Source organism: Cimex lectularius, unplaced genomic scaffold (assembly GCF_000648675.2).
Source record: "Cimex lectularius strain Harlan isolate CLEC.00 unplaced genomic scaffold, Clec_2.1 scaffold215, whole genome shotgun sequence".
NCBI lineage: Eukaryota > Metazoa > Arthropoda > Insecta > Hemiptera > Cimicidae > Cimex > Cimex lectularius.
In genome coordinates, this window is record NW_019392799.1 from 125,933 (window position 1) to 150,352 (window position 24,420).

General features: G+C 34.9%; 1 protein-coding gene across 1 annotated transcript in view; it reads right to left on the reverse strand.

Moving 5' to 3' along the window:
• Nucleotides 1-24,420, reverse strand: part of LOC112127314 (heterogeneous nuclear ribonucleoprotein C-like) — a 322,966-nt gene that overhangs the window by 89,940 nt on the left and 208,606 nt on the right. The window contains exon 3 of the mRNA XM_024228036.1: nucleotides 20,255-20,362. Coding sequence (XP_024083804.1) covers nucleotides 20,255-20,362 — 108 coding nt within the window. The remainder of the gene's footprint in view (nucleotides 1-20,254; nucleotides 20,363-24,420) is intronic.

A 24,420-nucleotide genomic window follows, 5' to 3' on the forward strand; every position in this document is an offset into this window, starting at 1 on the left:
AGAAAATGTCCTGAGGAGGAGGCAGAAAGAGCCTCGAAATACATCTTTGTGAAAAATAAAAAATAAGAAAAGCTTACGAACTTTTTATAATCCAGATTTTCATCCAGATCCAACAAAAAGAGACGGAAGAGATATTGAACAATTATTGAGTCTCAACACGACACGGAAGAATGGCACAATTATACAGAAGACAAACACTTTGAGCCCTGACGATGATCTCAATAAAGATCGAAACGTTGGCACGATAAAGAAAATGTTTTTTCTGAAACCTATCACACCAGACCGCATCTCACGATTTCTGAATAATTATCGATTAACGGTCACTAATCACCACACATATTGAACAATGTTTTCCACGATTGATGTTTCGGACTCAACGACATATCAACAAAAGCCTGATAAACTAACCCACAAACATAAAAGATTTATCTTTCTTTGATGGATAATTTTATGATATTTTTTATTTATAAACACGAAAACATGTATGGGAGCCAATTTTACGCTACAGCGTCTCACTTAATGACGTGCTCTGCCTTACAACGTATAACATTTAACCCTGCTAATATCCTTCTGCATTAGGATTAGCCAGGTTTATATACTTCCGTCGAGGAATGCCTTTTTTTGAACAGTTTATTTAAAATCTTCCGGGTATGAAGACGACATTGGGATGTAATTCCAGTTTTGCATTTTTTTCATTTTTGATTGATTTTATAAGTATGTTTGCACATACATAAGGTCCGGGACAATAAGATAGCCCACCCAATATTTTTTCTCTTAATCAATTTTAACCAATTTTTTTCAATTGTTAAAATTTATTAAGAGAAAAAATATTAGGTGGACTATCTTTTTGTCCCGGACCTTATGTGTGGATTAGCTCTCTTATTTTTTTTAATGATGTGTCAGTGCTGCTGAATTTGGGACATTGAGCCCTTAAAATATTTTACGTCTCCAAATACTTGGTTTTACTGATTACTAATTTATATTAGTTCAAATCTGCTCACACATGTAAATACATTTTTGCAGAGATGATCCTATCACTTCACTCCACCTCGGGTGTCGGCGGTCTGTGGTCAGACCTCGGTCCATCCAGTTGAGGTTAGGTTCCAGGGGCTATCAACTCCTAGGTCATTTCAACCCCAACGAAATCAGTCTCAATTCAAACCCACTTTTAAATACGTACATTCTATACTATTTACATGCCATTCACCCAGTCTGGGTGGTTTAGTACTTGATATTCCTCCATCACACACATTTTATATAAATCATCTAATTGAAGGTCGATGGGCACTCAGCGTTCAATCGGCGTCTCACACTACACATTCACGCTAATAAATATATTTAATCTCAACCCACAACACTAAAAACAAAAGACAAGCTATCTACATATTATGCAATGAAACAGTTTCATTTAAACAACCCTGAAGACCCAGATACTCGATGTAGTATTCCCACACAATTATCATACCTTGTGGTAGCCCTACACGCTCTCTATAAGGAACCAAAGAATTGTACCCTTCAATTAAGTGGGATCCAACCTTTTTCTGCATGCCGGACACATAGGCGAATTTGTCCCAAAAGTAAGTAAGTACAAGTAACCTTGCATGGCATATTCTTAATCGAGGAGGATGATCACCTCTCCTCACTACTGGGTCTGAAGGGGAATTATTCCATGGAGTTTAATGAGAATTAATTCCATGGGATTTGATAAGGGTTGTGATTACCTTTATTTTTCGTGCGACGTCACTGATTTTTATTTCACTATTAGGTTTGACGATTGTTATGACAACTATTTTTGATAAGAAGTCACGGTTTTTTTCTTTCAAGATGGGGTATTGTCGAGAATAACGATCACCCGTATTTTTTGTGTGACTTCAATTTGTTTTTTATTTGACTATGGGGTTTGACGAGGGTTGTGGCAGCCATTTTTTTTCCTGTTATGTCATTGATGGTTTCCGCCATGATGTAGTGTGACGAGAATAATGATTACCATTCTTTTTCGTCTAACGTCAATTTGTCTTTTATTTGACTATGGGGTTTGTCGAGGGTTGTGACAACCATGTTTGACATGAAGTCACTGTTTGTTCTTTCACCATAGAGTTTGATTAGGGTTGTGACTACCCTAATTTTTTCGTGTGTTGTTACTTTTTTCCGCAATCAAGAAGTTTGACGAATGTAATGACCACCCGTATTTTTCTTGTGAAGTCACTGTTTTTTTTTCTTTCTCTATGGCGATTGACGAAGGTTGTGAGCACCATTATTTTTCGTTTGAGGTCACTGTGTTTTTCTTTTACCATGGAGTTTGATGAGGGTTGTGACTACACTTATTTTTTCGAGTGTTTTCTCTGTTTCCCGCCATCAAGAAGTTTGTCGAATGTAATGATCACCGTTATTAGTCTTGTAAAGTCACTGTTTTTTATTTCATCATGGGGTTTGATGAGGGTCGTGACCACTGTTATTTTTCATGTGAAGTCACTGTTTGTTCTTTCATCTCGGAGTTTAGTGAATACACTTATTTTTTCGTGTAAAGTCACTATTTTTTCTTTCATCATGAGGTTTGACGAAGGTTGTTAGCACTATTATTTTTCGTTTGAGGTCGCTGTGTTTTTCTTTCACTACGGGGTTTGATGAGGGTTGTGACTACACTTATTTTTTTGTGTGTTGTCACTTTTTTTTCGCCACAAGAATTGTGACGAATGTAATTATCACCATTATTATTCGTGTAAAGTCATTGTTTTTTATTTCATCATGGGTTTTGATGGGGGTTGTGACCACTGTTATTTTTCATGTGAAGTCACTGTTTGTTCTTTCACTATAGGGTTTGATGAGTATCTGAGTATCATTATTTTTGTGTGAAGTCACTGTTTTTCTTTCATCACGGAGTTTAGTGAGTAAAAAAATAAGGGTAGTTTAGTGAGTAACCTTATTTTTTGTGTGTGACGTCACTGTTTTTCTTTTATCATGTAGTTTATCGACCTCACTTATTTTTTCGTGTGACGTCACCGTTTTTTATATTTACCATGGAGTTTAACGAGGGTTGTGATTACCCTTATTTTTCGTGTAACGTGTTTTTTCTTTCACCGTGAGTTTTTTTTTTCCCACCATGAGGTTTGACGAAGGTTGTTAGGACTATTATTTTTCCTGTGACGTCGCTGTTTTTTCTTTCGCCATGGATTTTAACGAGGGTTGTGATTACCCTTATTTTTCGTGTAACGTGTTTTTTCTTTCACCGTGAGTGTTTTTTTCCACCATGAGGTTTGACGAAGGTTGTTAGGACTATTATTTTTCGTGTGACGTCACTGTTTTTTCTTTCGCCATGGATTTTAACGAGGGTTTTGACTATCCTTATTTTTCGTGTAACGTCATTTTTTTTCTTCCACCATGAGGTTTGAGGAAGTTTGTTAGACCTTTATTTTTCGCTGGATGTTCCTTTTTACTTTCACCATGGAGATTGATGAGGGTTGAGACCAAACTTATTTTTTCGTGTGATGTCACTGTTTTTTCTTTCCCCATGAGGTTTGACGAAGGTTGTTAGCACTACTATTTTTCGTTTGAGGTCGCTGTGTTTTCTTTCAGTACGGGGTTTGATGAAGGTTGTGACTACACTTATTTTTTTGTGTGTTGTCACTTTTTTTTGCCATCAAGAATTTTGACGAATGTAAGGATCACCGTTATTATTCATGTAAAGTCATTTTTTTTTCATCATGAGGTTTGAGGAAGGTTGTTAGCACTATTATTATTCGTGTGACGTCACTGTTTTTTATTTACCATGGAGTTTAACGTGGTTTGTCATTACCCTTATTTTTCCTGTAACGTCATTGTTTTTTCTTCCACCATGAGTTTTGAAGAAGGTTGTTAGACCATTATTTTTCGCGGGATGTTCCTTTTTACTTTCACCATGGAGATTGATGAGGGTTGAAACCAAACTTATTTTTTCGTGTGATGTCACTCTTTTTTCTTTCACCATGAGGTTTGACGAAGGTTGTTAGCACTATTATTTTTCGTTTGAGGTCGCTGTGTTTTTCTTTCACTACGGGGTTTGATGAAGGTTGTGACTACACTTATTTTTTTGTGTGTTGTCACTTTTTTTTGCCATCAAGAATTTTGACGAATGTAATGATCACCGTTATTATTCACGTAAAGTCATTTTTTTTCACCATGAGGTTTGAGGAAGGTTTTTAGCACTATTATTATTCGTGTGACGTCACTGTTTTTTATTTACCATGGAGTTTAACGAAGTTTGTCATTACCCTTATTTTTCCTGTAACGTCATTGTTTTTCCTTCCACCATGAGGTTTGAAGAAGGTTGTTAGACCATTATTTTTCGCGTGATGTCACTTTTTTCTTTCACCGTGGAGGCTGATGAGGGTTGTGAAAAAAGTTATTTTTTCGTGTGCTGTCACTGTTTTTTTTTCTTCTTCACCATGAGGTTTGAGGAAGGTTGTCAACACTATTATCATTCGTGTGACGTCACTTTTTTTTAATTTACCATGGAGTTTGACGAAGGTTGTCAGACCATTATTTTTCGCGTGATGTCACTTTTTTCTTTCACCGTGGAGGTTGACGAGTGTGGTGACTACACTTATCTTTCATGTGACGTCACTGTTTTTTCTTTCACCATTAGAGGTTTTGATGACGTTACATAGTAGAAAATACAATGAAAGAAGATTAAAATTAACCGTAATGTCCAAGAAAAGGCGCGGACAGGTTAATAATTATTTTATTAGTATTAAAAAATTAAGACTTTTTTTATGATTACTGCTGAAAAGATTGAATGTATATTTTTATAAGGTATACTGAACGCCTTTGTATTTTACCAGTTTTCATCTATTATCTCATCCTCTCAGATAAATGGCATTGATTTCAATTATTAAACACCTTATAGCCTACTTCACCGTATCCCTAAATAAGTGTTTTCACCGTTCTCGGTGAACTCCAGCCGTCTCTCGGCCCAATAACAATTTGTGCGGAACCGAAACGCGACCCAAGGCGCCAGTTAGTACTCACCTTCTTCTTTTATTCATCCGTTCTCGCCGAACAATAAAATAGGAAGGATATTAACAAAAAAAGGACAAAGTGATACAAACAAAACCATTTTCACTCATTTATTTTTAAGTTAATACAAGTAAGTAAATATCAATTTTCCGCCAAGGAAAATTTTATCAAATTTTTGAATGCATTTTAGAAAATTCGCTATTCAATGTATAAAAATAAATTATATGAATTATTTCTCACAACGGGTGGATTAATTGTAAAATAATATTAAAATATTCAATTTTTCCTATTTTTGTATTTACAGGTTTTTTAAATTCTGCATAACTAAGGAAAAAGGTTAAAATATCCATTTAAAAAATAAGAAGCCGCGCTTAATAAACGGACAATTAATAAATTATTGTTTATTATTTTTTTTGTGTAAAATTTCAATCCTAGCTCGTGGTCATTTGGCCCTATGAAGAAAAATTGAAAAATTACACCCAAATATAGTAAAATTCGATAAGCCTCTTGACCCAACATACTATTTCTAATGCTAGTAAAGACGTCCTGATAACATCTAAACCATAAATTTTAAGTCAGGAGTTTCAACGTAAAACCAATTATAAAAAATTTGACCAATTCCGATCAAATCACTTACAGCAATACGTATATTTATACTTTACTGGAATTGAGCCAGACTGATTGGTTTGATTAGAGGAAGACAAAATAAACCTGGGACACTAGCCGGCGTTGTTTGCAGTTGGCATGACGGTGAGGCCGTGCTTCCTATTCTCCTGGCACCAACTATCTCTTACTCTTACCGATCGTGTTCTCTATTGATTACGAAAATGGAATTAATAAAGGTAGTCTTCTTAAGTGGAAATTTTTACCATATGAAGCAGGATTCTGACGTATAAGTACAATAAATATTGATTTTGAACACGAAAATGCAATTTGTTTTTAAATTTTAAACTCTTTTCTTTATCAATAACTCACAATTATTCAAATTATTTAGAACAGGCTTTAAATTTAAGCCGTGATGGTAGTGAAAACGCGGTTAGCGTTGATGGATTCTCGGCTCGTAGACACTGCGGTCTTGGGTTCGATTCCTACAGTCGCCCCTTTTTTTTCACGCACCCCTCCAAAACTGAACTTAAAATATTCGCCAAGGAGACGTGCCACGTATGTTATATACCAAGTTACTTCTTTTAATTAATTATTCTTTTTATGTAAGGCTCTTATCTCAAGCAAAGACAAATCATATATAAAAATGAAAAGCAGTAAGGGTCCTAAGATGGATCCCTGATGTTCAACAATAGTTATTTCTTCAAGCTAGGAGAATTCGTTGCCTGATTTGACTACTTGCTTTTTATTGTCTAGATAGGAAAATATTGGTTTTGTTGTATGTTTAGAAAATCGTATTTCGATCATTTCCATAAAAGTATCTCATGGCTAATGCAACCAAACGTTTTTTCTATTCAAAAATATATTTATATTTTGAATATTTTTTGTGAAAATAATGAAAAAACTTATGCACAGACCTAATAGTGATCTCACTCGGGACACAGACTTTTTATCTCAACCAAAACCTTACATAAAAATAATAATTAATTGAAAATGATNACAATAATCCATTTACTGTTTAGTGGTCAATTGACCATGTTACTTCTTTCAATAATTATTCTTTTTATGTAAGGCTCTAAATCTCAATCAAAGACAAATCATTTATAAAGATGAAGAACAGTAAGGGTCCTAAGATGGATCCCTGATGTTCAACAATAGTTATTTCCTCAAGCTAGGAGAATTCGTTGCCTGATTTGACTACCTGCTTTCTATTGCTAGATAGGAAAAAATCGTCTTTTGTTGCATGTTTAGAAAATCTATATTTCGATCATTTCCGTAAAAGTATCTTATGGCTAATGCAATCAAACGTTATTTCTATTCGAAAATATATTTATATTTTGAATTTTTTTTTGTGTGTGAAAATAGAAAAAACTTATGCACAAACCTAATAGTGATCTCACTCGTGACCCTGACTTTTTCGTCTCAACATAAAATACATAAAAATAATACCAAAACCTTACATAAAAATAATAATTAATTGAATGAAGTAACTTGGTCAATGAATTATTTTTATATAAGGTTTTGGTTGAGATAAGAAAGTCAGTGTCACAAGCGGGATTCGAACCCACGTCCTTCGGCTAGATACGCTGTTTAATTTTGTTTAATTCATTTATAATTTTCATATAAAGTGCGATTGAAATTAAAAATTAAATTTGCGACTCGATCCCACAACCCCGGGCAATATACACGGGAGCTAAACTTTATATAAAAATTATAAATAGATTCATTAGATTTCGTGGTCCGATTGACGAAGTAACATCTTTCAATTAATTAATCTTTATGTAAGGCATTGGTTAAGATAAAAAGTCAGTGTCACGAGCGGGATTCAAACCCACGATCTTCGGCTAGATACGCCGCTGCTCTACCACTTGAGCTATTGTGACTTCGATCCGCCCGGACATCATCTCCCCATCTCAACTTGATAATAATAATAATAATAAAAATAAAAATAGTGAGAACACTGGCCTGACTGGGAGAAAACTATCTATTAGTTCAATTAATTATTCTTTCAAATTATGGTCTAGGTTGAGATGAGTTAGTGTCACGAGCCGAAGGTACTGAGTTCGAAATCGCGCTCGTTTCACTATGTTTTTCATCTCAACCAACACCTTATTTTGAAAGAATAATTAACTGAACTGATAGATAGTATCCTCCCAGATAGAAAGGATAATTAATTGAACTGATAGATTGTTTTCTCCCAGATAGAAAGAATAATTAATTGAACTAATAGATTGTTTTCTCCCAGATAGAAAGAATAATTAAATCATATAATTGGAGATGTTAATTATTTCAAATAGTTATTTTTTTAATCTAAGAACTTGGTTGAGATGAAAAAGTTAGCCTAACGAGCGGAAACAACTGTTTTGTGCGTAAGTTTTTTCTTTTTTCACAAAATAAAAAAAATTCAAAATGTAAATATATTTCATTTTTAATCGGTTTTGAATATAAATTGATTTTGATTGCATTAGCATTTAGCCGAAAGTCGTGGGTTCGAATCCCGCAAGTGACACTGCCTTTTTTATCTCAACCAAGACTTTACATGGAAACAATAATTAATAGTTATGTTTCTAAACATGTAAATTTTTGAAAATTAACAATATAGATTTAAACAGAAAATTTACCTATGCTATTATTATTATTTTTACTTTCTGTATAATTATTCAAATCATCGTAAAATTGCTGTTACGCAGTAATAGGTTGTAGAATGTGAAATAAAAATAATTTAAATTCTAATATAAAAAGAGCGATCCAAGGAAAAGAACTCCAATAAAGTTTGTTACTGATTGGCACCTTTATGAGATCCATTGCAATTTTGTTTAATTTTAATAAGGTACTTTTTTTTAATATGAAAATACATATTTCAATATATGACTTTCAGACTTCTAGGTATTTGTAAGCAGTATTTTGACTTCTTACAATATTTAAAAGCTTTGTTCGCAGATGAAACATTACAGGCCCAGTAGCTAGTAAATCACGGTAGTTGCCTGTAAGTAACATTTCTGAACAGGAAATAACCTCCTTTCCACTACCCGTTCAACAATTACCGAGCTCAACCCGCCCTTAAGAAAACGGTAAGGGTATTAAAACCAATAACTCGTAAAAGTGGTGCGATCTACTATTACGTAGGGCGAGGAGAGTACGCTACAATCCAATTACGTTAGAGTGTGCGCCTGACAGTTAATTAAAATAATGTTATCGGATTAACATAGGATTGTAAGGTAGCAGGTGTTTCCTATATTTGTATATCGTACAGAAATTGCATCTGCAACATTCATAGGAGAGGAAAATGTTTTTAATCGGATAAAATGATGTAATTTACATAAAAATATCCGACATTTCCCGGCCACAAATTTTTCCTCACTAATTTGTCTGTTTTTGGTTTGTAACCATAATCTTTTTAAATACAAAATTTAGATCGTTTTCGGGATCTTCTCTAATTAATGTAAGTTCTTTTTTTCATGTCCATTAAATGGGAAGAGCGAAAGGGGTGTGTAGTCATTTTTTACCTAATTAAATGTGCTTTTTTATCCTTTATTAAAATATTTTATTTTTATATTTGCTTATACAAAAGTCATCAATATCCTCGTTGTTCCGTTATTTTTCAACTGAAGCCCATTTTGAACTTTTTGGGTCCTTTGCAACATTGATTGGACGCTCAATTCCCCCCTCTGACATGGCGAGCATAAGTTCAGGACCCATATCTCTGCAACTGTTCATCCAAATTAGTTCCAGTTTTTGAGTTTTATTCTGTATATGTTGAAAGGTATTTCAAAATACTATCAATGTTGTAAGTGAAAAAAAACTTTTATGGATGGTTTTCCAAAAAAAAAGAAAATTTTTTTTTCAATTTTGAATTTTTTTCTTGTTAATCCTTTTTGATTCCCCTTGAAAATATTTATACAGTGAAAAAATTATTTATAATCATTTTAAAATAAGGTTTGAATTGAAAATGTTTGTTAGTTTCGAAATAAATGGAACAAACGTGCCAAAATCCCTAAGTTTTCAGCAGACGTTTTTCAATGATGGCGGAAAAGAAAAATAAGTTGTTCACTTTGCAAAGGGGATTTTTTTCTGTCCAAAAGCTCTGGCAACACGGTGCATTCGATATCTAAAACATTGACGTATTTTTGAAACAAAGAAAAACACCTACTTCGTTTTTGTGCATTGTGAAAGTACGTTCTCGACTTAGGAAATTTAAGCTTGATCATTTTGTTACAAAGACTATTACGATGGCCAGTAACAAAAATTGGTACAAAATTAGAAGCGACAAAGAAAAGAAAAGAGAAAAAAGATGTTGACACATCTAATAATTTGATAAATAAGGTGACAAGGTGAGAGAAACCAAACGAAAACTTTCGCTTGATACCATAGATCACCCAGATTATGGCCAAGGTATTGCTGAGTGATTTTCTTTTTCCAACTATTTTAGTAATAATATTTTGATAATAATTGGTACTTATATAACATGAATCAATTTATAATTATAATAATTCAATTAATTATAATAACAGATAATGTATACAATGAATTAGTCTAATATCACTTTATATCAGTTTTGTCATAAGTGACATAACCTGTTCCTAACATACCGAACTTGAAAAGTACAGAATGTTTTAAAATACTTGAATTTATCAGAATAACACGTAAATGGGTTTGAAATGACCGTAAGAGATTATAGTTATTTTTTAGACAAAAAATTTGTTTTATTTTTTTATTATTGAATTAAGCGTCCAAATGAGCGTACCTTTTTTAAAAAAACTTCTACTTCTGAGAATAACGCGTAAATGATTTTAAAATTACCTAAGAAACGATAGTTAATTTTTAGGCAAATTTTTTTAATTATTGGATTAAGCGTCCAAATAAGGGTACTTTTTTTAAAAACTTCTACTTGTCAGAATAACACGTAAATAATTTTAAAGTTATCTAAGAAGTTATAGTTATTTTTTTAGGCAATTTTTTTTATTATTGGATTAAGCGTCCAAATAAGGGTACTTTTTTTAAAAACTTCTACTTCTCAGAATAACACGTAAATGATTTTAAAATGACCTAAAAAATTATAGTTTTTTTTTAGGCAATTTTTTTTATTATTGGATTAAGCGTCCAAATGAGCGTACCTATTTTTAAATACTTCTACTTCTCAGAATAACTCGTAAATGATTTTAAAATGACCTAAGAAACTATAGTTATTTTTAAGGCAAATTTTTTTTTTTATTATTGGATTAGGCGACCAAATGAGCGTACTTTTTTTAACTACTTCTACTTCTCAGAATAACACGTAAATGATTTTAAAATGATCTCAGAAACTATAGTTATTTTTAAGGACATTTTTTTTATTATTGGATTAGGCGTCCAAATGAGCGTACCTTTTTTTAAAATACTTCTACTTCTCAGAATAACTCGTAAATGATTTTAAAATGACCTAAGAAACTATAGTTATCTTTAAGGCAATTTTTTTATTATTGGATTAGGCGTCCAAATGAGCGTACCTTTTTTTTTAAATACTTCTATTTCTGAAGATAACGCGTAAATGATTTTGAAATGATCTAAGAAACTATAGTTATTTTTTAGGCAATTTTTTTTGTTATTATTGGATTAGGCGTCCAAATGAGCGCACCTTTTTTTAAATACTTCTACTTTTGAGTATAACGCGTAAATGATTTTAAAATGACTTAAGAAACTATAGTTATTTTTAAGGCAAAAATTTTTTTCATGTTTTTTCGATTAGGCGTCCTCAAGCGTAGACGTAGAACACAAAGAAACTTTTACCTTTTTAAGAATTTTTCATGGTCCAAAGTATTTTCGTATTTTATCTCCCTTTTTTTTGCAAATCCAATATATTTTTCCCGGCGCATGCAATTCTTTTTATTATTCATTACCTTAATCAATTATCAATTTATTAGTTTCTTAATTTTGTTTATTTGTAGTCTATACATACTAGTTCGTATTACAAATGTGATCATAGTAGGTTTGTTCACGGTCTCATCACTAACACTAATGCGAGCGCCCCTGGAGGCCACATGCTATGAAAAGGCAGCCAATGCTGACACTCTGTGTGAGGGGTTAACAGGCAAGGAGCTCTCGAGGCCATACACGATTAAAGTTGGGTTGGAAATGTTTGGAGAAAGTTCGAGCAGTCGGGTTAGGATAAATAGAGAGCTTGATGTCAAACTATTTTAATCGCGAATAAAGAATGTGAAGTTGTAGATTGTGAGGTTAGTGACGTAGTAAGGAGCTTGGACGATTCGGCTGAAGATTTTTGATTGGATACGATGGATGTTGGACGACTTGGCAGAACCCCCGGGTATGTCTAAATTTGTCGCAGTAAAGTATTGTGTAAGGTTTGCTTAGTGTTGACGGTAAAAACGGATTTCGACCCTCAAGGTTCTTTATTCTGTTAAGGTGTAGTCTTTTAAGTCTTGTGTGGAGATTCTACGTCAGTCTAGGTATTTGTATCCTAAGTATATGCCTTGAACGAAAATCAAGTTGATGTAAAAGAGGGCAAGAATGTATTCTCAATGTGAACGTACACGTACACATTTTTCTTCATTCAGTCTCCACTTTGTGGACCAGTCTTCGATAAGCTCAAGGTGTTCTTGAATGTTGAACGTAGCTTGGATAGGATTAGAATTACAAAACGAAATTGCAGCATCGCGATAATTGTATTTGAGTATACAGTGTAGGCCAGCAGTACAAATGATTTAAAGTACGGGACTAAGAATGCACCCTTGTGGGACGCCTGAAGCAGAGGTGGATATAGAACAGGATTTCAGTATAAGATGTATGACAGGCACTATCAAAAGCCTGTGCTTCATATAATTTATTATTATATATAATAATTTTTATGGTCGAGATGAAAAATTCGTGTCACGAGCGGGGCTCGAACCTGTAACCTCGGGCTTCTTCTACCACTTGAGTTATCGTCATATTCTGTCCCCTGAGACACTAACTCCCCATCTATTTATTAAATTTAAAGTTATTAGCTTATAATAACGTCTATCTTAGAATTACTAATAATCTATTAACTAATAAAAACTTACAATTGTGATAACTTATACTTAACTTTTGTGCTGGCTCATTACGAAGGTCATGGTTTTAACTTATTACTTATAACCTCCACCGTTTATTATTTCCTCGGTGAAATGTAATCGTACGACCGATCAGCCAAGCGAAAATTAGAAAGACCAAAGAAATCTTCACCACGACAAACTTTTAACCAAAAGCCCGGGTTCTAGGGTTATATGTCGTGCGGTAGAAACTTTGAATAAATCATTCTTATGCCACGCCTATTGGCCATGTCATACTTGATAAGAGTCGTCCAACGGAAGAAGCAATAATTTCCGACACGTGCTGCAATTGAAAAAGGAAGAGAGTCGAAATTATTGGCGCCCGTTTACGTTTCGGGTCGGCCAAGGGGGACATAAAAGTAGCCGAATCATAAAAAATGACAAAAATGTTTCTCGATAACACCGAAATATGCACCACATGATTAAAAGTACTATTAAAACGTCGTACCGTGTGCGTAAAGGTGCTCTGCAGTAAGTCGGATTGCCATAGCACGTAAATTCCCAAGGGTAAAGAAGTTTAACGGTCGTTCGTAACTTAAAACATCTCCGATTTCATTAAAACTTCATTTGTTTATTGCAAGAGTAAATCTGGCGAAAATTAACAAACGAATGTTTTATAATTGTAATAATAAAAAATCAGCAATTATTTTTAAATTATTTAAATTTATGACAGAAGAATAGGCAGTTTTATAATAATTTTAATGATATGCCATTGCTAATACCAACTCGGGGAAACTACTCGTTCTCGAGGACTTAATTTGGCGCTGACTTTACTATTTGGTTACTATTAGTTAAGTATCCCCCGTGTGAGTTCCTGGGTCCGTTTGATTGAAAACCCGTGTCACCTCTCGCCATGTTGTAACCACTCGCCATCAATCATAGGCAACCGTTTCTGCTCAACACAGGTGCACGGTACAATTTCACACCGATCATGTTTCGGACAATAGTGGTCTTGGTTTTGTTGCGCCTGTACAAAAATTAAATTTGATTCTAGGAGAGTTTAGTTACAAGCCTAATAGCACAAAGGGAACATCGTAATTGTTTTTGTTATTTGTTTGAGAGATAACTTCAAAAAAATTTCTCTTAAATGAAACAATTGTTATTCCTATTCCCTTTTTGATTAGGAATGAACAATCGGGTTGATCAATGTACCATTTCGCATGTTTTTTGATGACATGGTTTTACTTTTTGCAAATATTTTTAGTTGGGTCAAGTTAACTAAAGTAATGATTTAATTCATTTCATGTGTATATATATANTGCTCATAGAGTGAGGTAATACCGGTTGTGGCCCGACAAACGCAGTATTAGAACCTTCTTTGGCTAAGCCATCCGCCTTTTCATTGCCACGGTGTCCTTTATGTGCTGGTATCCAAATAAGAGTTACCTTGTTCTCAAACCTGAAAGAGATCCTATTGAAAGATCTATAGTTTCCTCCACCAGTCGTGAGGTTGACAAATCTTTTTGTAATGCCCTTTCACAGCGCTCCAAATTGGTGCTGCCGGTAAGGAAGGATTGCTCTCCATATTCGTGTTGTCTCTAACTATTGCTCCCGATGCTTTTCCACCCATTCCAGCGAAAAAGACACTCTTCAACAGCAGCAATCAACATTCGCCGTAGACACGTGGTTTACAGGCGTGTAACCTTCCGCGCGGTTCACGGCCAAGTTATTCATTTCATGTAAAGTGCGATTGAGATTAAAAATTAGAGTCACGACTCGAACCCACAACCCCTGGCAATATGCACGGGAGCTACACTTTATATAAAAATTGTAAATAAATTCATTAGATTTCGTGGTCTGATTGACCAAGTAACATCTTTCAATTAATTAGTCTTTATGTAAGGCATTGGTTGAGATAAAAAAGTCAGGGTCACGAGCGAGATTCGAACCCACGTACTTCGGCTTGATACGCCGCTGCTCTACCACTTGAGCTATCGTGACTTCGATCCACTCGGACACCAACTCCCCCTTTCAACTTTCCTTTCAAATTTTCCCTTCATTTTGCTTATTTTCAAAATTCGTGTAATCAGGATTCGATTCTCGGCGACATATGAATTGGCTACGGGGAGCTGTTAGTGAATTTATACTTCATTTTACTTATTAAATCCATTAGTGGTCTATATAGTGGTCTATTCACCAAATTACTTCTTTCAATTAATTAATCTTGTTATGTAAGGTTTTGATTGAAATTAAAAAGCTAGTGTCGGAGTCACGATAGCTCAAGTGGTAGAGCAGCGGCGTTTTTAGCCGTGGGTTCGAATCCCGGTCGTGACACTGACTTTTTTATCTCAAACAATGCCTTAAGTAACANATTTAAATTCGAAATTGTTCACTAAAACAAATAGAGATGTTTGGGCTATCTGACTCCTTGTAGATACGAAACAACTTCAACCAAAACTATTTACATTAGCTTCGAAAATGACGGATTGCGTTTGTGATCTGAACACATCGAACATGGTCATTTATTCATAAATGCTACCGGAACTGCTGAGTTACTGTTTAAAATCTCCCTCTGCTGGGTCCCAAGACATGTGAGAGTAGAGATTGTAGTGCAGGTACAGCCCGAGGTACTGTACGTGGTCCACAGCATAAAAATGTAAATTACTAATTATTTATCTATAGATCATATCTTCTGGGGCGAGGTCATGAGATGAACTTTCGGACGAATAATAATAAAGAAAAAAGATGGCACTTTCTCGCATTGAATTTATCTACAGCCAATCATCAGTGAAATCATGTTATAAGTCACTACTCAATCAACATCATTACAAAAACTAATTAAGGTTTTAAGTTGAGATAAAAAAAATCATTACAAAATTTCATTACAGTGAAGAAATGGCGCATTTTAGTCCGAAACTAATGGTCATAATCAGAGAGGTTCGACAATTTAAAACATTTAGAAGATAACATAAAAAATACAAATTTTTTTCGAGTGTTCGCAATAGCGGGGTCATATCAACCCTAGGGGTGTGGGTATTTTGAAATTTTGGTCGGGTTCGAATGGATGAACGCAGGATTCGAACCTGGGACTTTTTCCTTAAGTGGTGAGCTCAGTGTCAACGCCTAAACCGTTTTGGTCAACGACGCCCCAGTAAAAAATTCAAAATGTTTGATTAACCGAAACGTTCTATCAAGTACAAATACATTTTTAATTTTCAGGGTTAAAGCAGACGTTAAAAAATTAATTAGTTTTCGATTCAGCATTCGAAAGCAATTTTCCCCTCTCGCGAACCGGATTGGGAACAGGTTAAGAAAACCGCAGTTGCGGTTGAAGCAGTGGCGGACCGCAGACCGCAAACCATGTTGCTCATGTCATTATTACAAGGTACGTCCGTCATGAAACAACCGTGCCAAATCTTCTTCTCAAGTGTCGTTACTTCTTGTTCTGTCTTTTCTACCCTATATGCACAAAACACTAAGAAAATAAAGAAAATATTGATATGAAACTTCTGTTTATTAACAAAAATTTGCACGATTTTTCAAAACTTCAGAAAGAAAAAACTGAATTTAAATATTAACGGACTACAAACCCTACAATTGAAAAATCCCCGGACAAAATTCAACGCTCCCTAATATGCCTCAAATCATCAAATTATCCCTACTTAAAATTCTTATTCCTTTCCGAAATTATCCTATGTCATTACGAATATTTCTGCTTGTCCGATCACCCCTTAATCCACGAATATATCCATAACAATACCCACTGATCCTCGTGAGAGAGCGTCCGATGACCACTTGACAACTTGCTTAACTCTGCTTCCCATGTGGGTAACCATTGATTGATTTTCATAAGCTCAATTTTACACATAAATATTGTATAAACATAATTAAACTTATCACTTCTCACTGCAACCCGCTAGAATCAACTACTTCGTTGGTTTTGGGTCAGACATTGGTATTATCCGTTACTCCGCCGAAGTTAGGCTCAAAAGGGTGTCATCAGCTAGATAATTTCATTCACCAACGTGGGCAGCTGTTTTTAGTCTAAAGCGGCCCATAGACGATCAATATTATTGCACAATATTTTGGGTTGTGCAATTTAATTGATCCTGTGTAGACGATATTGAAAGTTTGTGCAATACATTGCATGATTGACGAAAAGTTGAAAATATATTGTACAACCTGGAAAATATTGCACCGTCTGTTGGCATTATTGAGCAATATCAGTCAGTTTGTGAAGTATCAACAAGTGGTACAGTTCGCATGCTCGTGGTTGCACAAAAAATTGCACAAACTTCAATATCGCCTTCAAACAAAATTTTGTACAATATTATTGAACGTTAATGGTCAACCGTCAAATTATTGTGCAATCTATATTGTACAATAATATTGACCGTATATTGGCCGCTTAAAACAGACCCGAGACGTCAAATATCAATGTCAATATATTGCACAATAATTGCTATATATTGTGCAATAATATTGACCGTCTGTAGATAATATTGAATGATTGCGCTATATATTGAATCAATCAACAAGGGTTTTTATAGCGCAATATGGTAAATGCTTCGCCTGTGGTCCATATTGCGCATTATTGGCTCATTTCTGTATTCATAGCCGTGCAGAAAATATAGAATCATCAAAGATGGCTACAATAAAAAAAAAGTTTTATAATGTATTGAGGTGAATCAGTGTTTACAGCTTTGTGGAATGTCAAATCCTAAATTGTACAAAATATACAATAAAATACAATAAAAACATTATCATCGTAAATACAGAGAAAAGGAAATTTGAAATTGAAATTAAAATCACATTACAAAAAACTGAAAATAAAATCACTCAACACGATTTGTCTGTTTTAAAATATTAATCTAAATAAAAATAACGTTACCATTACTGTTTATGTTTACAAAACATTCTTCCAAATGTCTGAGAAATAAATTAACCATTTTTATGTAATTTTTCTTAATAAAATCAAATTTTATTAAATGACAAGTGGAAAGTGCAGGAATAACTCTTATCTCGAAAAGGCACAATAAATTTTTAAACATGTTTATATAATTATTTAGGCTTATTTTTATCTTTCATTAAGGCTGACGGAAGAATAAAGTAAAATAAGTCGATCACGTGACATCACCGGAGGGTCTAACGACATAAATGGTGCCGTTCTCCAGATGGTACAACCATTTTCGTGACGTGGCGAAGCCTAATAGTATTAATTGTGTTTTAATTGTTCCATTAGCTGCAAATGCAAATGTCTGTATTGTTTCAACGTAGAAGTGAATTTCAAATTTTACGGCAGAGTTCAAAGACATTTTTTCCAAAAAACAGTAATAAATAGTCTAATGTCATCTAAAATATAACAACATGGTTCGTTAGAAAGACGATCTTTTTTGGAAAATATTTAGAATTTTTTACACATATTTAAATAACAGTGCTATTTTATACCTTCTTCAAAATTTAATTTTTTTGAAGTTTGCAAAATATTAATTGAAGGGAAGAAAAAAGAAAGCATGTAGGAATGCGGCCCGATATGAAAAATTGTGCATGAGCACCGAAGCGAGATCTCCTTGTTCCGATTTTTAGAGTAAAGATGTCTGTTTTACTTTATATAATACTTTATAGATAATCTTATGATTCTTCCTTCTTGAAGGTGGGATAATAGGTCATCTCAAAAAACTACAACCAGTTTTTATCCACAACGTTTCGGATTTATTTGAATCCTTCCTCAGGTGAGTTAACGCCTGTACACAGAACAAATATTTTTTACATTTTTATGTAAAACTGGTTCGGGAAATTTTAAAAAAGAATGGGTATCCGAGAAAAATGGTAATTAAATTTATAAACAATAACAATCTATGGAAGATAAACCCAAATGAAAACTCGGAAAACCTAGAAGATGAAAATGATTCTGGAATTTCCTATGTCACTTTCCCTTACATCCAAGGGTTATCGGAACAGTTGAAAAGTTGTCTGAAAGTTCCCTCTAGTTAAGTTGGCCTTCCGAAACAGTAATGCGGTCAAAAAATACTACTCACCGCTAAAAGATAAAATTGAGAAAGGACTACAATCAGGCCTGGTATACAAGGTTGGGTGGAGGGACTGCTGGAAGGTGTACTATGGTGAAACCAAACAATACCTAAAGAATAGAATTTATGAACATAAATACACAGTCCAAACTAATAAAAACAATGAAACTGCCTTGGCACAACATGCAGTTGTTGAAGGTCATACTTTTTTATTTAATGATGTCAATATTGTTACAAAGGAACGAAATAGTAAAAAACGAAGGTTCCTAGAGGCCCTTTACATAAAAAAAGATAAACTGTCTGTTAATTACCGTCAAGACTGTGATATGATAAGTGATTGCTATTTTAATTTGTTAAACAATATATAAAAATATTCTAGTCAATTTTAAAATCTGTGATAGTTGTGATAATAATTTTTAAAATATTGTTAATAAAATAAATAAAATTTGTTGTTGAAAAATAGATTTATAAGAAAAATGCAATTTTAACTGTTGAGTGGTATTTTTAATGTTGATTCGTTGGTCTGTGATAAGATGTTGATAAGAGGTCGAACGTCACATGAGAGGTTGTGATAAGAGTCTAGTCAGGTTCAAAATATTAAAACGTTTGTTTCTAGTCTGAATAAGTACCACACTGGCTCTTTTTTTAAAATAAATTGTTATAAAATATTAATGACTGACGACCACTTTTTTAACCATTGTAAGTAATGAAGAAACAATGATAACCATGTTGACATAAAAATGTAAAAAAAATTTGTTCTGTGTACAGGCGTTAACTCACCTGAGGAAGGATTCAAATAAATCCGAAACGTTGTGGATAAAAACTGATTGTGGTTTTTTGAGATGACCTATTATCCCACCTTCAAGAAGGAAGAATCATAAGATTAACTGTTGAGGTCAAAATATAAGAAAACACCGTTACTTTATAGATACATCGTGTTTTGTTTCTTATGTGGATGTTAAGACTAAATGTATTTATTAGCGTGAATGTTTAGTGTGAATGGTCTAATGGCGACATGCTGAGTACTCCATTACACTCAATTACGTTTACATTGTTGTTACAGTCCTTGGCAACGTTGGGGCTTAGTCGGTCTTCAAGGAAATTTGATATCGCCTGTTAATTTAAATATGTCAATCTGTAGACATATTTATGGTTGATTTGCCCTGATGACCTTAAAGTAGGTCGAATGCTTGGCAGTAACAGGGCCTACGGCAGAATATTGACTACCTCAAAGATCGACAATTAGTTTAGTTATATAATAGGTGTAAAGGGTGATGGAGGAATATCGAGTACTCCACCACCAAAATTGCGTTTGGTTGTAAATTGACTTAGTAGCAAGTGAATGTATTTAAGAATGAATGAGTGTGAATGCTGATGAATTAACGGAGCTGTTTTCAGCACCCTGAGCCCAACCTCGATGGCTGGAGGTATGGCCCCGGTCTGGCAACACCCGAGGTGGCTGATTCTCGAGGCCTCTCGATAATTTATTGTAAATGAAGCGAAAGCTAGAAGACGCGCGAGTTGTGAAATGATAGCATCAACTCTGCACAGTGACTATGTTTGTACATAAATGTGCGGATTTGAGCTTAATTAATTAAAATAATATGCAAGTATTAATACACTTACCCAATATTTGTCCTAAAACTGTCCTGCCATCCTCCCCCAGACAAGCACCCCTTGCGTCGAAAGGGTTTGTAAACTGCACAAAAGCGTAACCTTTGTGCATAGATATTCCTGGAACAGATTTAAAAATTGATTATTTATATTAATTAACCTGGCTTATTACTCCCTTTTTATTATTTTTTTAATTTACGTTTTTAACAACTACATCTTACAACTATCTTCAAGGTAACATGTAATAATGAGCAAGGTACATAAGGAATATACAAAATTAAAAACAAGAGTGGAGAAAATACTCATTGGTATTACTCCAATCATACAAAACCATTGTCTGTTTAATTGTTATTTGTGTCATTATCTCTTTCACTATCATCACCATCACTTCCTAGAAGATCTCAAGGCCAATGTCCCTTCAGTTGGCGAGGAGGGTTCAAGGGGATTCGTCGGGATGCTAGGTTTCTAATGGGCTGATAGATTGGTAGTTGGGAGGGTTTTGTGAAATGCGCGGTAACGGGAACGGATTTCTTCTTGAACGAAAGGGATATCGTTTGCATGTGTAGTTAGGTTAGTAGGAATATCTAGTATTTTTCGTAGGACTAAGGACCGGGCAGTTTGAATGCGGCGGATGTTGGAATGTTCGGCTGAACCCCTCTTCCAATCCGTAAGTCCATATCGGCTTAACTACGGTGAAGTAAAGCAGTCTTTTATTTTTGCCAGGTAAATTAGAACGTTTATCAAGATGTCGTGCAAGAGCTCTGTATCATGCCATAACCATCTGACATTTCAGTGTGTGAGGATTCCAGGTCAGGAGTTCGTCGATGTAGTTATTACATTTTTTCCTTCTTCTCGGGAAAAAAATTAATAAAGCTTAAATAGTGGCGGAATGAACTGAGAAGAGAAGTGCGAGCATGAAGCAATTCACGGCCTGCAAGATCCTGATCGGGATGGCACTGGGTCCAAGATTGGAAAAAAAGAAGCAAGGAGAGTGAGTTCGTTATAGACGTTCCGAGGAAGAGGTGGTCTCCGCGAGGAAAGAAAATATTTTTTAAAAAAGTATATGGCTTGTGATCCTAGTCGTGCTGATCGGAGAATTCCTACGAAGAAAAGGGGCTGATCCCGGCAAGTGAAGAGTGATCCCGTGAGTTGGTTCATTTCCAATTTCTTATCAAGTCTGATAATTCCGGACTAGAGACATTAGTTATAAATTTCGGCCTTTTGTTAGCTTTTAATTTAAAAAAAATTGTCTATGTACTTGTAAATAGAATAGTTGTGATTAGTATTTATTTATTTTAAATCGTAGTTTTAAACCCTAAGTAAGCTTAAGATATCTTTCTTGTGTTAACGAATTAACTCGGATAGAAGAGGAAGAACTTCATCATTTAGCTCCATAACCCCGGGTGGAAGCGCCATCAGAAAGAAGATAGCCAAAAGCGCTACATCGGTCGTCTGGGGCCTGACACGGCAACCCTATCTGTCCTTCCTTTTCCCTTTCCTTTTATTGTTCTATTCTTTTCCTTTTTTCCCCTAGTTTTGGTATTTATCCTTCTCCAAAATTACCGTGGTGCTCAACATAACACCTGTAAATAAACTTTCACCTCCTCACCGATCATCACTTGTCTCTCCGTTCAACACGTCCCCCCCCCCTTCTCCACTGAGCTACCGCCAACGTACGTGCAGCCACAGTATGGAAGCTATAACACAGTCCGAGGTATCGCACCTTGTCCGCAGTTAGGTGGTAAATATTATTTAAGAAAACAGGTTGGGAAACCTTTTATGGAGCGTGTAGGTAATGCGGGTGGATTTGTGTGTGTTAAATTTTGACACGTAAACCACGCAACTACCTAGGGTACGAATGGGTACTATGCGTCTCTAATAGACTCTAATACTCAACTCCGACTTTCCACCTTTTTGAAGCTTATGCAGTTGTTGCAAACTGGGCAGTTTGAATGCGGCTTAATTTCCAGTCCGTAAATCCATATCGGCTTAACTATGGTGTTGTACAGCAACCTTTTATTTTTGAGAGGTTAATTAGAAAGTTTGTCACTATGTCCTGCAAGAGCTCTGTAATGTGTCATAACTGCTTGACGCTTCAGTTTGTGAGGATTCGAGGTCAGGAGTTTGTCGATGTACAGTCCGAGGTACCGCAACTTCTCCGCAGTTAGGTGGGAAATATTATTTAAGAAAACAGATTTGGAGATCTTTTATGGAGCGTGTAGTTAATGCTGGTGGATTTGTCTGTGTTAAATTTTGACACGTTAACCACGCAACTACCTAGGGTACGAATGGGTAATATCTCTAATAGACTCTAATACTCAACTCCGACTTTCCACCATCTTGAAGCTTATGCAGTTGTTGAAAACTGGGCAGTTTAAATGCGGCGGATGTTGGAATGATCGTCTGAACCCCACACTTCCAGTCCGTAAATCCATATCGGCTTAACTATGGTGTTGTACAGCAGCCTTTTATTTTTGAGAGGTAAATTAGAACGTTTGTCACTATGTCCTGCAAGAGCTCTGTAATGTGTCATGACTGCTTGACGTTTCAGTGTGTGAGGATTCGAGGTCAGGAGTTTGTCGATGTACAGTCCGACGTACCGCAACTTCTCCGCAGTTAGGTGGGAAATATTATTTAAGAAAACAGATTTGGAGATCTTTTATGGAGCGTGTAGTTAATGCTGGTGGATTTGTCTGTGTTAAATTTTGACACGTTAACCACGCAACTACCTAGGGTACGAATGGGTAATATCTCTAATAGACTCTAATACTCAACTCCGACTTTCCACCATCTTGAAGCTTATGCAGTTGTTGCAAACTGGGCAGTTTGAATGCGGCTTAATTTCCAGTCCGTAAATCCATATCGGCTTAACTACGGTGTTGTACAGCAACCTTTTATTTTTGAGAGGTTAATTAGAACGTTTGTCACTATTTCGTGCAAGAGCTCTGTAATGTGTCATAACTGCTTGACGTTTCAGTGTGTGAAGATTCCAGGTCAGGAGTTCGTCGATGTACAGTCCGAGGTACCGCAAGTTGTCCGCACTTTGGAGGGAAATATTTAAGAAAACAGGTTGGGAGATCTTTTATGGAGTGTAGTGAATGCTATCTATGTTAATTTTTCACACGTTAACCACGCAACCACCTAGGGTACCAATGGGTACTTTGCGTCTCTAATAGGCTCTAATACTCAACTACGACTTTCCACCTTCTTGATGCTTATGCAGTTATTTTTGTTGCGGTTATTTTGAATGCGACGGATGTTGGAATGTTCGTCTGAGCCTCACACTTCCAGTCTGTAAGTCCATATCGGCTTAACTAAGGTGTTGTACAGCAACCTTTTATTTTTGAGAGATTAATTAGAACGTTTGTCACTATTTCGTGCAAGAGCTCTGTAATGTGTCATAACTGCTTGACGTTTCAGTGTGTGAAGATTCGAGGTCAGGAGTTCGTCGATGTATAGTCCGAGGCGTGAAGTTAATGCTGGTGGATTTGTCTGTGTTAAATTTTGACACGTTAACCACGCAACTACCTAGGGTACGAATGGGTAATATACGTCTCTAATAGACTCTAATACTCAACTCCGACTTTCCACCTGCTTGAAGCTTATGAAGAACCGTCTGACGTATCAGTGTGTCAAGGTCGGGNAAACTTCAATCAAAATTCTTAATCATGATTGAATTAGTTAGATTTTGCCCAACTCTGGGGGAAGATGTTTTTACGGAAAGTGAAGGTAAAGTGGATGGATTTTTTTGTTAAATTTTGTACTTTTCTTTTTACACCAAGACTCTAGTAGTGTGAGGTGTTGTTGGATGTTTCGATGGAAATGACAAGGTGATTCCTAAATAATGATTAATAATATTGCAGGGATAATAGTCACATGTTAAAAACTTTGTTCACATTCTTTCTTGAACTTTTGCATTCTATAAACACTTTAATTATTTCGTATTAACAGTAACCAAAAAAAAAAAAAAAGTTTCTAACTTTCATAATTGAATTATGTGTCCTTTACATTTACTTGCAGGTTTTTAAGTCATAGCACTACATTGAGAAAAAAGCATAAAGCCTAGATCTTTTTAAAAAGATAGTTCCTACTAGTAAATTGTCGTTTTTATTGTTTTTATCTCTACTAAAAACCTTAATTAATTGTAAAATATTAATTGGTCAAGCGGACCACGAAAT